General features: G+C 44.3%; 1 protein-coding gene across 1 annotated transcript in view; it reads left to right on the top strand.

Moving 5' to 3' along the window:
* The window catches only part of LOC120994477 (SH3 domain-binding glutamic acid-rich-like protein), a 96,489-nt gene extending 79,733 nt beyond the window's left edge, over positions 1–16,756 (top strand). Inside the window, exons 4-7 of the mRNA XM_040423083.1 lie at positions 9,629–9,712; positions 11,082–11,138; positions 13,525–13,618; positions 16,478–16,756. Coding sequence (XP_040279017.1) covers positions 9,629–9,712; positions 11,082–11,138; positions 13,525–13,587 — 204 coding nt within the window. The 3' untranslated portion in view covers positions 13,588–13,618; positions 16,478–16,756. The remainder of the gene's footprint in view (positions 1–9,628; positions 9,713–11,081; positions 11,139–13,524; positions 13,619–16,477) is intronic.
* Positions 16,757–17,228: the final 472 nt, after the last annotated feature.

Genomic DNA, 17,228 nt, shown 5'->3' with positions numbered 1-17,228 from the left:
CTCCTCCACTGTAAATACGTCCAAAGAACGACAAAGGCCTCATTGAGTAGGCAGTAACGTTGCCTGGGTAATAAATTTGGGTCATCACCCCCTCATGAGAATTTGGAGTGCTGCCTCGTTCTTTGGACGTGTATATATATATATATATATATATATATATATTTTTTTTTTTATTCCTGAAAGGCATTTTAACCCATTAGACCCATTAAAAACTGGTCTATTTATTTCAATGGGGTCTGTCTGGCTGTGAAAACAGACATAAATAGGACATATCCTATTTTTTGACGGCCAGTAGTCACAGGCTGTTAAAAAAAACAGCCATATCAATAGCCCCATAGACTGCAATGGTTCTGAAAACTTCCATCTCGTCATAACAGCTGTCACCCGACCGTTTTTCACTGTCCTGTGCATGTAGCCTAAGATTTAAAGGGTATGTCCATCTTTGCAACCAATTTTGCAAAATCGATGCACATTTGTAGCAGATTTGCTTCACTGTTCATTGCAAATGGTGAAAGCCACGGCATAAATTGACATGCAGCAGATTTCCCTGTTTGCTCGCTGTCCTGGCTGCTCTTCCAGTGACACCTGGGACAGACCTTTCTACAAATTTACATTCATGGTCTATCTTATGGTTAGGTGCTTTATTTAAATTCTTGTAAAGCCCCCTTAATTTCAGGGACCACTTCACTCTCACTACCTTTAGGCCTGGGGTAATAACTGGGGGTGGGGGGGGGGGGGATATTTGTGGAGTACCCTAGAAGAGGAACCACTGGCCAATTTATTAAAGGGGTTCTCTGAAACTAGAGCATTGATAGTCTTTCCCTTTTAATAGCTTACCAATGCCAATCTATAGGCACCCGCCCCCCCCCTTCCCAGATTAAAGGGGCCAGGACGGCCCAGAAAATGCCACACTCCCCTCGTTGTGTACCAGGCACGGCTCCATACCTTTCGTAGTGTGAATGCCCCCTTGATGCAAAATTACGCAACTGTAAGGGTGTATGGAATGGGCTCCTAAGTTGAGCCCACACCATACGTGGTAGATGCCAACTGACACCTGGCCTCAATGACTGGGATTGGAGACTACTTTGATCCCGGTCTTCAGATGTCACATTTAATAGTGACCGCAGCATCTGAGCAGTTAGATACACGTCTGTTTTTCAGTCAGAGCTGGGAAATCCAATTAGTTACTATAGCAGCCCGGAGCCTTGTGAAGGCTTTGAAGCCAGTGGGTTGGCGAAACGTGCGTCGAGGTATCAGCATTGACCAGGTGGACCAGACCGCTTCCGGACATAGGTAATATGTGCAGTTGATCTGTATTTTTGATTCTATGCTGCAGTGGTATCACTAGGTTATATTCCTTTTCTATCATCGTGACTTGATACATTTATAATATCATTGTTTACTCTATTTGATTTTGCACATTTGTTATTGTGTTCAGCTAGTGACACTCTACATTATACTATCAATTATATCATTAGATGTTTTTTGTTGCTTGGTTTGCCATTGTGCTTTTAGACCTTTACCAACTGTGACCAGTCCATATCAAATAGGGGCCAGAGGCGATCATGCAACAGGCCAGACCTGCAGGGTAGTGCGATAGTGAGGTCACGGTTATGGGCAATTCGAGGGTTACTCACTTTTTGGAGGACCCTGGGCAGGCATGCGGCAGTGAAGGAGAGGTAGATACAAGTTCCTCTGGGGCACACTCTGTATGGAGAGACCTGGCCTGATGGTGTGTGAGGTGCCCTGGATGTTGCAGGTGTTTTGAGTGCCTGAGGCAAGGTCCCTTTAAGGATCGTGACGCCAGTGCCTGTAACGGTGGCACACCGGTTTTCTAGTAGCAGTAATTGAGGTACACAGGTGGTATAGTGAACCAAACGTTGCTTTACTTTGGAAAACAGTCCAACTTTGTACAGACAGTTTACAGTTGATAATGATGCAGTCCCTTACAGCAATATTCCACAAGCAGGCTTACTTCTTAGTATGGCAGGTATATGCTGGCAAGATACTTGGAGGGTATAAAGTTAATGCTTAGCAGACCTATGCTGCACTATCCCCTTCAGCTATTCTAGCTGGCTGGATCCCAAGGCCCGGATGCCTAAATGCTGGCTTTAATCCTTGGTATATGAATCTTCCTCCAGTATTGACTCTTGACTGTAACTTATAGTGCCTCTGCTCATCAGGTTACTTATCTTAGTTGGATGCAAGGACGCTGCTTGGTTTGTGGGTAACTGCAGGTTTCTCCCAGGAGGTAGGTCCTTTTTCTGGGGTGACTCTACTGAGCTAACTTAGCCTCAGGAGCTTCAGGCTGACTACATTACTCTTCTAGCCACCTGGAATGAACTACCTCTCCCCTGTCTGGGCCTACCTATATATACTTAGGGCTCTCTAGCTCCCTCTAACGTCTAGGAGGCTAAACTACACCCTAACAGGCCTGACACCCAGATAACACAGGGAAATGCATATTAAACATCACATTAATGCAAAAGACATGTTAACCCTTGTGTAGCGCCCACCTTTACCTAGTGGGACACTACATACCCCCATGCTACAATGTTGCCCGTCCTCGGCGCAACATGGAGGGGCCCTGCCCAGCTGGATACTGCAGCCTGAAAGACAAAATAGAGAACAGGCATACACAGTAATCACCACTTAAGCAATTGAAATATAATAAACTGTTTCACTGAAAGTGTGGTGACAAGGGGCGTCGTTCTCTTCTCTCAGGATAATGTAAGGGAACAGGGGCGCTGACCTGGTGCAGCGTATCAATAATACCAGGATAGTCCATAGAAAATGTAGAACAAAATAACAATTCTTAGAGGCTCAAGGAACACAATGAGTCCGTACCCAAGGCTTGTAGAGGGTTAAACAGGGGTTTCCCGTGAGGGGCTACCTGGGCCCATAATGTAGTCTCCAAATCTAACAGGTGGGTGCCCCTTGGTAGACCGCGTGAACCTTCTTACTGGCGGAAATTCCTCCTGACTTGGTTCAGGAGGATTGGAGGAGTCCACAGGCTCTGGAGCGCCTTCAGGTACACTCTGAGGCGAAGAAATAACAGGAGCTGAAGTGGGTTCATCCTGGGATGGAGAAACAACTGGAACAGGAGCAGGTACTACCAGGTTTAACCAGGGAGTGAGAAACCAATGAAGTGGATCTTTATCATGTATCAGGTTCTCAACAGCCTGCATAGGATCAGCAGGTTGGGCTGGCAACTCAGGTTCAGGAGATTCTGGTTCAATGTCCTCTGCTGCAGGTTCTCCTTCTATACAGGGTTTCAACCGATTTCTATGTACAACTTGAGAGCCTTTACCTTCTCTGGAGATTTGGTAGATGTGAGCCTCAGCGTTAGGAATGGCAGAAATAACATAGGGAATCCTTTCCCACTTACTGTCCAATTTACTGGTTCTATGGTTGTTCTTCAACCACACCAGGTCTCCCAGAGCTAAGGGTTCCGCATGAGCAGCCAGGTCATAGTCTCTTTGTTGTCGTTCCCGGACATTTTCTATGCGTTCCTGAACGATCTCTTTGGCATTGAGGAGACGTCTTTGATGCTCCACTACCCAATCAGTTTTTGGTAGTGGGTTAATGACATCGGGCACTTGTATATCTAGGGAGTGATCAGCAGGCAACCTCCCTTGACGGCCGAACATCAGATAGAAAGGTGTGTAACCGGTGGAGCAGTGAATTGTGTTGTTATAGGTATACATGAGTTGTGGCAGCAGAGTAGGCCAATTACCCCTTGTCTCTGGGGGTACTGCTCTCAGCATTTCGATGAGAGTTTGATTCATCTTTTCACAGAGTCCGTTACCTTGTGGATGATAGGCGGTGGTCCGGACGTTCTGGCAGTTATGCAGCAGGCACATCTCTTGGAACAGCTGTGACTCAAACGCAGACCCCTGGTCGGTGAGGATTCTCTCTGGGCAGCCGTAGGGCAGAAGGAAATGTTTCCAGAACGCCTCTGCTGTAGTCTTAGCTGTCAGGTCTTTCACAGGCACTGCTACGACAAACTTAGTGAAGTGATCAATAATGGTCATGGCATAAGTATACCCTGAGCGACTCGGCTCCAACTTCACATGATCAATAGCAACAAGTTCTAAAGGAGTTTCACTTACGATAGGATGGAGAGGGGCCCTCTGGTCATGACGTTCAGTTCGCCCCACAGCGCAGGCAGTGCATTATCGGCACCATTTCTCAATATCGTCTCTCATCCCAATCCAATAGAATCTTCTGCGAATGGTGGCCTCAGTCTTCTGTACGCCGAAGTGTCCGGACTGGTTGTGATACATTTCTAGCACCAGACTGGCATCTCGATGTGGTAGGAGGATTTGATATATCCTATCACAGGACACTGGGTCCAGGCTCCTTCTGAGCAACAGGCCTCTTTGAAGGAAAAGTAGGTGGCGATGTCTCCAAAGTCTCATCAGTTCTAGGTCTGCACTCCTCCTGCGGACTCTCTCAGGAGTCCTCCCACTGGTAAGGAAGTCGAGCAGTTCACCGAGGACTCTACTTTCGGACTGGAGCTTAATCCACCTTTCTTGGTCGCCTCTGGACTCAGGAATATCCGGTGAGGAAGGATCAGCAGCAGGATGGTTTTCAGTGCGAATATTATCCTGCTGAGCAAATTTATTGTAGAACGCTGGCATTTCCACTTCTTCCCAGGCATCTTTTGGTTCATCTGGGGCTTCTGTAGTGGGGAGCCGAGACAGGGCATCAGCATTGTCATTGGAGCGGCCTGCCCGGTATTTCACAGTAAAGTCATAGTTGGCGAGGCGGGAGGCCCATCTTTGCTCCAGAGCCCCTAACTTGGCGGTATTCAGATGCGCCAGGGGGTTATTGTCCGTGAAGGCCACAAATGGCGTGGCAGCGAGATAGTCTTTGAACTTCTCGGTCACAGCCCACACTAAGGCAAGAAACTCCAGCTTGAAGGAACTGTAGTTCTAGTCGTTCTTCTCAGCTCCCTTCAGGGATCTGCTGGCGTAGATATCCTTGTTATCTTGCACTTGAGCCAACACAGCCCCCAGGCCTCTTTTACTGGCATCTGTGTAGAGGTGGAACGGCTTTTGATAATCTGGGTAACCCAGAACAGGGGGTTCGGTCAGCTTCTTTTTGAGGAGCTGGAAGGCAATCTCCCGTTCTTCGCTCCACTCAACAGGAATAGGAGTCTTTGGACTCTTCTTAGGGTGCCCTCTCAGGAGTTCCTGGATTGGATCCGCAATTTGTGTGAAATGGGGTATGAAACGCCTGTAATACCCTGCAAAGCTGAGAAAGCTTCTCACCTCTTTTACGGTGGTAGGAGTAGGCCAATTGCGGACAGCAGCAAGTTTAGCAGGATCAGGCTGTACTCCTTCGGCACTGACAACGTGCCCTAGGTATTTTACCGCTGGTTTCAGCAGGTGACACTTAGATGGCCTGATTTTGAGACCATATTTGGTAAGGACTTGGAACACTTCCGCCAGGTGTGCTAGGTGGTCCTCATACGTCTTGGAGTATATAATGACGTCATCTAGATATAACAATACGGTTTCAAAGTTCTTATGGCCTAAACAACGTTCCATCAGCCGTTGAAATGTCCCTGGAGCGTTACACAGTCCAAACGGCATGTAGTTAAATTCAAACAGGCCCATAGGTGTAGTGAAAGCAGTCTTTTCTGGATCTTCCGGGGCCATAGGCACTTGCCAGTACCCACTAGTTAAGTCCAAGGTGGAGAAATAGGCTGATGACCCCAGGGCAGTCAAGGACTCCTCAATGCGTGGTAGTGGATAAGCATCTTTGTGGGTGATTTGATTGATCTTTCTGTAATCCACGCAGAACCTTATACTGCCATCTTTCTTTCGGACAAGGACTAAGGCGCAGCCCAGGGACTGTGACTGTCCCGGATTATATTAGAGTCTTTCATCTCTTGTATCATCTCTTTCACAGACTGATAGGTAGTAGGTGGTATGGGTCTGTGTCTCTCCTTGATAGGAGGATGAGAGCCAGTGGGTATGGTGTGTTTGTTTACACTGACCTCTCCATAGTCCGTGTAGTGCTTGCTGAAAGCCTTGTGATGTTCTCTCACTAGATTCAGAACTCCCTCTATTTGCTCTTTCGGGGTGGATTTGTTCCCCACATGAAGCTCTTCCCACTAGGATGTTGTTGAGGTGTTGGCGATGATGCTGCTGCTCTGTGTGGTCTGGAACGCCTCCATGGCATGCAGACGGATCACATCCTGGAAAGACACCTGGAAAAGCTGAGCAACGGGGCAGTGCTTAAAAAGAGTAACGGGGTGATCACCAAAGTTAATTAAACAGACAGGCACTTTACCTTGGGACTCGGTCACCAGACTCTTGGCTGTCCGTACGAAGGGGTGATTCTCAATCTGGATAGGTTCCACTAGGGCTTGGTAGTCCTGACCCTGGATCCCTAACACCGCACGGCAGCAAAGGATGATCTGAGAATTTGGAGGCAGGATTACTGGCTGGTTGTCCCGGATCCGAACAGTACAAATTTCCCCTTTTTTGTTGGCAAACCTTTGTTGAGCGCACAGCACACTGATAGTCTTTTGAATGACCCTTCTGGAAGCAGGCGAGGCTGAGGATATCGTTTGGGTCAATGCCTCAAGCACTTCAGAGTAACAGTTTTTAAGGACTGGTCCCTAGGATCACAGGGTGTCCTCCTTTATCTCCTGCTTGTACCACAATTACACCTTGCTGTGGTAAGATGGCCTCTCCCACCTGAAGAGTAGGTTCCCAGTATCCGTGGACTTTCACTGGCTTCCCGTTGCTGGCAATGATATCTAGCCAGGACTCTGGTGGCTGGGTGAGGAGACTTGGATCCCAGAACGTGTCAAAGGCAGGTCTTTGGATGGTGGTGACCTGTGACCCCGTATCCAGAAGGGCTTCAAAGGGTACCCTGTTGATACATATTTTAATTTTTGGACGTGATCCCACGTATTTAGGCATCCAGCTTGGATCCTTTGGACCTACTGTTCTACTTCCCAAAGGGGCGGTCCTCTGCCTCAGGTGTTGCCCGTTTAACTGCCAGCACACTGATTCAGTATGTCCATATTTTTTGCAGTAGTGGCAAACAGGCTGTTTTCGATTTCTAGACCGATAATTTGGCCGTCCATCAGGTTCTTTTGGGTAGACATCCCTATATGCAGGTGGGAGCCTTGGAGGAAAAGGGCCTTCATCGTCCAGCAGTATTGGTCTTTCCCACTCCTCTATTTTCTTGCATACTTTCTCTAAGCTCAGAGTGAGATGGTTCACCTGCTCCATTAGTGCTGCCACTACATCTGTTACTGGAGCCTGAGTGGCTTGACTGACTCCAGCCGGCCCTACATTGACAGTCTTTGATTGACAAACCTGAGATTCAGGCAAGGCTGCTGGCCCTGCAGCCGGGTTTTGGCCTAGAATGCTGATGGCCAGCTCTTTAAAGTCCAAGAATGCACAATTGGGATGTTTAAAAAAGCTGCAAAAAAAAAAAAAAAGTCACAATCTTAGGCAGGGGCGTAGCTATAGGGGGTGTAGAGGTAGCAGTCGCTAACGGGCCCAGGAGCCTGAGGGGGCCCAAAGACCCTTGTGGTGCATAAGAAGACAACAGTATTATAGAAAGTCCATGCTGGTCAAGTTACACCTCTGGCTCAAGGGAAGGGGGTTAAATCAAGAATTTGGCATGGGGGCAGGGATGCCGTTTCAATTTTAGCCTCGGGCAGCACGAAGGCTATGCGCTTCCTGCCCCTGGCCACAAAGCACTGAGGGAAGGGGGGCCCCAAGCTGAACTCTTGCACCAGGGTCCATGAGCCATTAGCTACGCCCCTGATCTTAGGCCTCTTGCACATTGTGCATCCATTCCGTGCATTGGGGACCGCAATTTGCGGTCCTCAATGAACAGGCAATATCCATGCGGCGGCCGCGATGGATCGAGACCCATACAACTTCAATGGGTTTGTGATCCTTCCGCACCGCAAAGAAAAGAACAAGCTCTATTTTTTTGCGGTGCGGAGGCACGGACAGAAACACCACTGAAGCAGTCTGTAGTGCTTCCGTGAGGTTCTGATCCGTGCTTCTGTTCCACATCCCTGTGATTGCCGACCTATTCAAGTGAATGGGTCCGCATCCGTGATGCGGAGTGCACATGGGCCGGTGCCCGTGTATTGCGGACCTGGGCACACAATATGGCCACAGGCACACAACGTTCGTGTGCAAGAAGCCTTACTACAGTAGGGAGATGGCATTAAAAAAAAACTGGAGTAACATCTCTACACAAAAGTGTTATGTTTTTTTTTATCCAGCAACGTTCCACTTTTGATAAATTTGGCAGAAATTATTGGAAACGCAGTCTTAAAAAATGACCCTTGTAATACATTTTTTCAGTGTGTTCACATCAGACAACTGGCATGATAAATCTCCCCCATACAGTTTCCTGAGTTCCCTCATGCCTGTAGCCCACACTAAGTGGCACTGGAATTTATAGCTACCGTTAAACTCAATGGCATCTGTAAAAATCTGTTTGCACTCAGCTCCCCCTATTGGGAGAAAATACCATAGATTTAAGTCAAAAAGCAGGAGAAGTTCAGTTTCCGCCCCCTCTCCAGAACAGTCATGGCCTTGGCCTCCATGGTAAATACACCACTGGCTGCTGCCCACGTGACTCTCTCCATTTCCATCTCATGGTTAATCTATAGGAGGAATTAAAGATGCACCAAAGGTATCGAACATTGTGCGCCATTTGATACATTTGGCACAAATTACAGCAACGCAGACTTTAAAGATTCCCCTTATGATACACCCCCACTGTTTTGTAACCAGAGGGCCTCTCTTGACATGTTCCCTTTAAACCCCTCCTGACATGCGCCATACATGTACGGCGGATGTCAGATCTTTAAAGATGGCGCACACTCCGGTGCAGGCGTCATAGCCACCAGGTGCCTGCTGTTTCACACAGCAGACACCCAGGACTAATATCTGCGATGGGCGATAACGTCAACTGCAGACATTTAACCCCTCTGATGCTGCGGTCAGTTGTATCCACAGCATCTTAAACAGCTATCCCCAGGAGCGCTGCACTCCAGGGGCCAAAACTGATTTTGCGTATGGTGATGGGGGGGAGCCATTGGTTGTTTCTAATACCCTGGGTCTCTGTGAAGAAATCCATGGTATTATAGCTGTAGTTCCTATGGAGGCCTGCAGGGCTCCATAGGAAAAGCCTCAATTCATCATAATCTGCGGTGTAAGAATTTTAGTAAAATATGAGAAATGCAATCTAAAGATCACATTTTCAAGATCCCCTGGGGGAGGGGGGGGTTAAAAAGGTAAAAAAAAAAAAAAGTTTTAAAAAAATATATATATATTTTTTTTACAAATTCCCTATGATAAAAATAAGCAATACATAAATAAAGATCATCACCGCATCCTAAAATGCCTGAACTGTCTCAATTTTATTCTTTTTAAAAAACATTATTGTGCTATTTCCTACACTTATAAATATTAGGTTCTCAGTGCGCATTTTGATTAAATTGCATGAGCCCACCCGCCACAACAAGGTGACCTCACTCAGCCATAATGAATTTTATCCTGCTCTCCCAAGAGTCTCGCGTTCTGAATATTTGCTACTTTTTGCTGACTGATCTGTATCATCTGCTTTTTAGGTTAGTGACACACCTTCTGTAATTGACGAAAAGACAGAGGAAAAGCTAGAAGAGTCCGATGCTAATCCTCCTGAAGAGAAGCCGGTATGATATACATTCATTATACTGAGCAGCCATTAGAGGCAAATCTCTAAACATGTGCAGATGCGTGACTGGAAGCGCCAGGATCCCAATGCAAAATCTGTAACAGGGCCCCCGCCTACCATATGCCGTTTATAATACTGGGGTCTTCTTATGTGTGTCCCAGCCAGACAGCTGAGAAGCGCTCACAGGAGCTTCTCAGATCCTCCTCCTTGAATTTCTTTGTTTTGGTTTAGTTTCTCATCTCGTTAGTCTATCTCAGCTGTCATGCAGTCAGACTGATCGCTACCCTTTAAGTTCCTCCCCATAATGCAGTAGTGTGCGGCTGATACAACTTCCTGGAGTGTGTGTGCATGCTGTTCCCAGTTCCCAGTTCCCAGTCCTCGGTCCTCAGTCGTCTGCAGATAAGTGCTGTTTATGTATTTATGTTTTTGTCTTTTCTGGATCCAGGTGACCCTGACTCCCTCCGTGTCAGTGTAGGGAGCCGGTGGTCGTGTCCCTTCACTATTGTAGGGTCTTCACGTAATAGATAGCCGAGGAACGTGGATATGCGGCCATCAACCTTTGGGGTGTTCGCATAGGCTGAGCAGTGAGGGAGAGCGGCAGCTCTATTGCAGGGGTCTCCCTTTGTTCCTTAGTTGTGGATCCAGAGAGACATTGTTTATATGGTATTGTCTTGTTTCCTGTACACCATCCGTGACAATGTGGCTTTGGTGATTGCTACCTCTTCACCCCCTAAAGATATGCCCCTGAGTGCAGAGACATCCATGTCTCCCCCAATATGCACCTCCAATGGAAGGCTCTGATGTATGCACCGTGTAGACATACAGTGGCATGCATTGACCATAGGGAGCTATTGTTAAAAGTATATTGTGCAGTATTTATTTATTTATTTTTTACTGGATGCCTCTGCACTGAACAGCATAGTGTACTATGTTATACTGTATAGTAAAATAAAGCTACACTGGCCCGGTGAATGTCAATACCACACTCTTCTGGCACATGTCAGGCCATCAGATGTGATGTAAATATAGCCTTCCTTTTTCGATTAATATAACTCTATGTTGTGCAGTTCCTCTATTATTCCTACTAGAAGGTAATCAATACATTGGCAGCAGTCTGTAATAAAGGTACAGCTGGGTATATACTCCAGAATTTTCATTTCATGGAGAATGAAAGTAGTTGCTAAAACAGAAATGTCAGCAGAGGTGACAGGGCCTCTTTTAAATGGTTGTTCATCAGGTATGGCACTAATAAAGAAAAAGAAAAATCCTGCAAACACAGTGGGGATGTTCATTTTCAGTTTACTCTCATGTATTTCTGGGTTTACTCCTCCTTAAAATGTTTTTACTATCGCTTATAACTTTTGCAGGAAGAGCCAGAAACAGCAAAAGAAGAGGCAGAAGAAGAAGCAGAAGCAGCTGTGGAGGTAAAATGGGACCAGTAACAATAAGAGCTGCCTCATCAAGGACCATAAACAACATATTTATATAGAAATATCCTGTCATACTGTTGTGCATGAAAAGTGCTATATAGTGGCTAGATAAACAGTGGTGTACAGTGTCCAGGTAAATAGTGCTGTACAGAGCCCAGATAGATGGTGCTGTACAGTGCCTAGATAGATAGTGCTACACAGTGCCCAGATAAATGGTGCTGTACATTGCTTAAATGAATAGTGCTGTACAATGCCCAGATAAATAGTGCTGAACAGTGTCCAGATAAATAGTGCTGAACAGTGTCCAGATAAATAGTGCTGAACAGTGTCCAGATAAATAGTGCTGAACAGTGTCCAGATAAATAGTGCTGAACAGTGTCCAGATAAATAGTGCTGAACAGTGCCCAGATAAATAGTGCTGAACAGTGCCCAGATAAATAGTGCTGTACATTGCCCAGATAAATAGTGCTGTACAGTGCCCAGATAAATAGTGCTGTACAGTGCCCAGAAAAATAGTGCTGTACAGTGCCCAGATAAATAGTGCTGAACAGTGCCCAGATAAATGGTGCTGTACAATGCCCAGATAAATAGTGCTACACAGTGCCCAGATAAATAGTGCTGAACAGTGTCCAGATAAATAGTGCTGAACAGTGCCCAGATAAATAGTGCTGAACAGTGCCCAGATAAATAGTGCTGAACAGTGCCCAGATAAATAGTGCTGTACAGTGCCCAGATAAATAGTGCTACACAGTGCCCAGATAAATAGTGCTGAACAGTGCCCAGATAAATAGTGCTGAACAGTGCCCAGATAAATAGTGCTGAACAGTGACCAGATAAATAGTGCTGAACAGTGCCCAGATAAATAGTGCTGAACAGTGCCCAGATAAATAGTGCTGAACAGTGCCCAGATAAATAGTGCTGAACAGTGTCCAGATAAATAGTGCTGAACAGTGCCCAGATAAATAGTGCTGTACAGTGCCCAGATAAATAGTGCTGAACAGTGCCCAGATAAATAGTGCTGAACAGTGTCCAGATAAATAGTGCTGTACATTGCCCAGATAAATAGTGCTGAACAGTGCCCAGATAAATAGTGCTGAACAGTGTCCAGATAAATAGTGCTGTACATTGCCCAGATAAATAGTGCTGAACAGTGCCCAGATAAATAGTGCTGAACAGTGCCCAGATAAATAGTGCTGAACAGTGCCCAGATAAATAGTGCTGAACAGTGCCCAGATAAATAGTGCTGAACAGTGCCCAGATAAATAGTGCTGAACAGTGTCCAGATAAATAGTGCTGAACAGTGTCCAGATAAATAGTGCTGTACATTGCCCAGATAAATAGTGCTGTACAGTGCCCAGATAAATAGTGCTGAACAGTGTCCAGATAAATAGTGCTGTACATTGCCCAGATAAATAGTGCTGAACAGTGCCCAGATAAATAGTGCTGAACAGTGTCCAGATAAATAGTGCTGTACATTGCCCAGATAAATAGTGCTGAACAGTGCCCAGATAAATAGTGCTGAACAGTGCCCAGATAAATAGTGCTGAACAGTGTCCAGATAAATAGTGCTGTACATTGCCCAGATAAATAGTGCTGAACAGTGCCCAGATAAATAGTGCTGTACAGTGCCCAGATAAATAGTGCTGTACAATGCCCAGATAAATAGTGCTGAACAGTGCCCAGATAAATAGTGCTGTACAATGCCCAGATAAATAGTGCTGTACAATGCCCAGATAAATAGTGCTGTACAATGCCCATATAAATAGTGCTGTACAATGCCCAGATAAATAGTGCTGTACAATGCCCAGATAAATAGTACTGAACAGTGCCCAGATAAATAGTACTGAACAGTGCCCAGATAAATGGTGCTGTACAGTGCCCAGATACTTGCCCAGACCTGCACCAGATTTATCACAGTGGCTCAGGATGATAAATGTGGTGCAAGAATAGATACTTTGCTCTGTACCAACTATTGATTGGCTTCCTCCAGAATTGTGGCACAATTTTGTCCACAACCCTTTCCCATGAAGACCTGTCCCTTCCGACAAACTGCATCTCACATTGCCTAGAGCAGAATTTTTTTTTACCACAATTGTGTCATACAGTCCACTCATAACACCAAACCGTGGTGCCATACGAGGCTGATATAGTGCCTTACTGTGCCCATTTAGTGCCCTGTTACCCCCACATAGCCCCAACATCTAAGCAATGTCCTCCAGTACCTGCATCACAGTCACCAGTTATGCCCATTGCTGCCCTAGCCCTGTTTCTAAATGCCTTGGGCATGGCTCATTGGCGCCCTTCATGGCACTCCTCACTGTGACCCTGGACTTAGATTCAACTTTCGTGCCCCTTACTATTGTTCTCTCTATTCTTTCAGGAGGAAGCAGAAGCAGATGACGAAGAAGAAGGTGAGGAAGAGGAGGAGGAAGAAGAATCCTAGAGATCAGCACTGTCTCTGGTTTATTATTCAGGTATTGTTTGGAGACCATCATCCTCACTGATCTACTGGATACATTGTTCTTAGGTTATTACCTGCCTGTAACCATTATAATGATATACGAATGGAATAAATTAGAATATCATCGAAAAATGTGTTTATTTCAGTAAATCCATTCAATACATGAAACTCCTACATTCTGTAGATTCATCACACACAGAGGGATCTATTCCAAGCGTTTATTTCTTATAATGCTGATGATTACAGCTTACAGCTAATGAAAACCCAAAAGTCAGGATCTCCTTAAAATAAATAAATAAATGCTTGGAATCGATCCCTCTGCGAGTAAAGAATCTATAGAAGATCTAAGTTTCACTTATTGAACTGAATTACAGAAATAAATGAACTTTTCGATTATATTCTAATTTATTGAGATGCATCTGTAAGTGAGCTCATCCTTGGCCTTCTGTTTGCATAAACAAGCAAAAAGTTGCAGTGTAAAGCATGGTGGGAGTAGCAGCAGACTAAGCCTTTGATAAGATAGTGAACAGACTTCTAGCAGACAATGCAGCCGTAGTCAATGATCATAGTTGTGCTGTAATATAGCAGCACATCGGTGTTCTGGTCGGTGGTTTCCATCAGTGATTATGAGCCAAAACCAGGATCGGAGCCTCCACAGACATGAGGTATAAGGGAAAGTTCTGCTCCTCTTCTGTGTTTAGAACCGCATCTGATTTGGGCTCTAAATTGACTGAACACTGGCATGTGAATGAGGCATAACACTGGTAGAAAAATGAACCTTTGCATGTGCAGGGTGAACAATCAGATCCCAAAAGTTGTTTTCCTAAAAATTCAGCAGTAAAACAAAATCTATGATGATAACATTTTCAAATAAAACAAAGCAAAAATAGCTAAAAAAAAAATGGTTGCACGTATGATCAGTTGACTCCCCTTCACATCATGTACAGAGATCAATATTCTGGTGTAAAGAAGAGTAGTTCAAGTTTTAGGTGGTAGCAAGCTGGGCAATTGCTCAGGGCCCTCAATTTCTAAGAGGCTCCCAAGGACTGGACCTTCAAGAACAACCTCAGAGAGGAGCATAAAAACCTTCACTTCCCTGACAAACATTAACAGTGTGGCAGTATTGTGTAGGCAGTGTATAGAAGTATTATTTAGCATTGTATGATTATGTGACAGTATGGTGTGGGCATTATATAGAAGTATTATTTAGCATTGTTGTGGCAGTATAGTGAGGACATTGTATAGAAGTATTATTTAGCATTGCATGATTATGTGGCAGTATGGTGTGGGCATTGCATAGAAATATTTAGCATATGTGGCAGTATTGTGTGGGCAGTGTATATAAGTATTATTTAGCACTGTATGATTATGTGGCAGTATGGTGTGGACATTGTATAGAAGTAAGATTTAGCATTGTTGTGGCAGTATAGTGTGGACATTGTATAGAAGTATTATTTAGCACTGTATGATTATGTGGCAGTATGGTGTGGACATTGTATAGAAGTAAGATTTAGCATTGTTGTGGCAGTATAGTGTGGACATTGTATAGAAGTATTATTTAGCATTGTATAATTATGCGGCAGTACTGTATGGGCATTGTATAGAAGTATTATTTAGCATTGCATGATTATGTGGCAGTATGGTGTGGGCATTGCATATAAATATTTTTTAGCATATGTGGCAGTATTGTGTGGGCAGTGTATAGAAGTATTATTTAGCACTGTATGATTGTGTGGCAGTATGGTGTGGACATTGTATAGAAGTAATATTTAGCATTGCATGATTATGTGGCAGTATGGTGTGGGCATTGCATAGAAATATTTAGCATATGTGGCAGTATTGTGTGGGCAGTGTATAGAAGTATTATTTAGCACTGTATGATTATGTGGCAGTATGGTGTGGACATTGTATAGAAGTAATATTTAGCATTGTTGTGGCAGTATAGTGTGGACATTGTATAGAAGTATTATTTAGCATTGTATAATTATGCGGCAGTACTGTGTGGGCATTGTATAGAAGTATTATTTAGCATTGCATGATTATGTGGCAGTATGGTGTGGGCATTGCATAGAAATATTTAGCATATGTGGCAGTATTGTGTGGGCAGTGTATAGAAGTATTATTTAGCACTGTATGATTATGTGGCAGTATGGTGTGGACATTGTATAGAAGTAATATTTAGCATTGTTGTGGCAGTATAGTGTGGACATTGTATAGAAGTATTATTTAGCATTGTATAATTATGCGGCAGTACTGTGTGGGCATTGTATAGAAGTATTATTTAGCATTGCATGATTATGTGTCAGTATGGTGTGGGCATTGCATATAAATATTTTTTAGCATATGTGGCAGTATTGTGTGGGCAGTGTATAGAAGTATTATTTAGCACTGTATGATTGTGTGGCAGTATGGTATGGACATTGTATAGAAGTATTATTTAGCACTGTGTGATTATGTAGCAGTATGGTGTGGACATTGTATAGAAGTATTATTTAGCACTGTATGATTATGTGGCAGTATTGTGTGGGCATTTTATAGAAGTATTATTTAGCATTGTTGTGGCAGTATCGTGTGGACATTGTATAGAAGTATTATTTAGCATTGTATGATTATGTGGCTGTATTGTGTGGGCATTGAATCAAAAAGCTATTATTTATTTAGCTCTGTATGGCAGTATTTGAGTTTTATGGCCTACATTGCTCATGTCGAAGGGCCCCTTTTCTCTAATATTACCTATAACCATGTAGAAGGTACAGTTTGATTTTTGGACCTCACCACGTAACAAACACATGGCATGTTGTGGTCTTGCCCCAGCACTCCTTCACCACTGACGTCTTGTTTTTAACAAATACCCTTCTTTTTTTTCTTTCAGGCCACTGGATACAATTGTCACACAAATGAACTGCACTCGGCCACTAATCTAATTTTTCCAAAATTTGACACAAGGCCTATCATAGGGACTGAGAGCAGCCCTGCTAAGCCCCTTTCTGGCACTTTCACTCTTACTTCACCAGGGATTTTCACATGGGATGAAATCATTGGTGGTGGTGAACTTTGCACTGGATATCCTCAGGATTTCTTATATGCTGGGTATTGTGGACATGATTTATAATAAAGTTAGAAATAAAAAAGATTTTCTTTTTCAAGGAGACTTGGAAAATTTGTGTTTTTTATAGTTTTGTGTCTACTCGATGGAAATTTTTACAAACCCACATTCCCAGTGTCCTCATGATATGGTTGTCAAGTATAGTCCAGCCATGACTAACTCAACAACGTAAGTCGACATGTTGCTGCTTAAAGCAAGACCAGTACAGTCCTCTCCTTAAATGCTCTGTGCTACTGGGTGACCCTGTTTCTCCCTCTGCCTGTGCATACAGACCTGTCCTTACTAATTTAAGTATAGGAAAAGTCACTGTCCTGAGATTTCCTGAAATACTTTGTAAACTAGGACCCTTCTTTGAGTATTTTATCCCTAACCTCCCACCTGTCCTCCCCATCTCACACATATCACCACATTATTAGCATCCCGTGCCTGGACCATTATAAGCCGTACACTCCATAGATGAGATGGAAGTATCTGTCCATAGGACACTATAAGCCGTAAACTCCATAGATGAGATGGA

This window comes from Bufo bufo, chromosome 3 (assembly GCF_905171765.1).
Source record: "Bufo bufo chromosome 3, aBufBuf1.1, whole genome shotgun sequence".
Taxonomy (NCBI): domain Eukaryota; kingdom Metazoa; phylum Chordata; class Amphibia; order Anura; family Bufonidae; genus Bufo; species Bufo bufo.
Note: the sequence above shows the minus strand (reverse complement) of the source record. Positions and strands in the feature narration are given on the sequence as shown.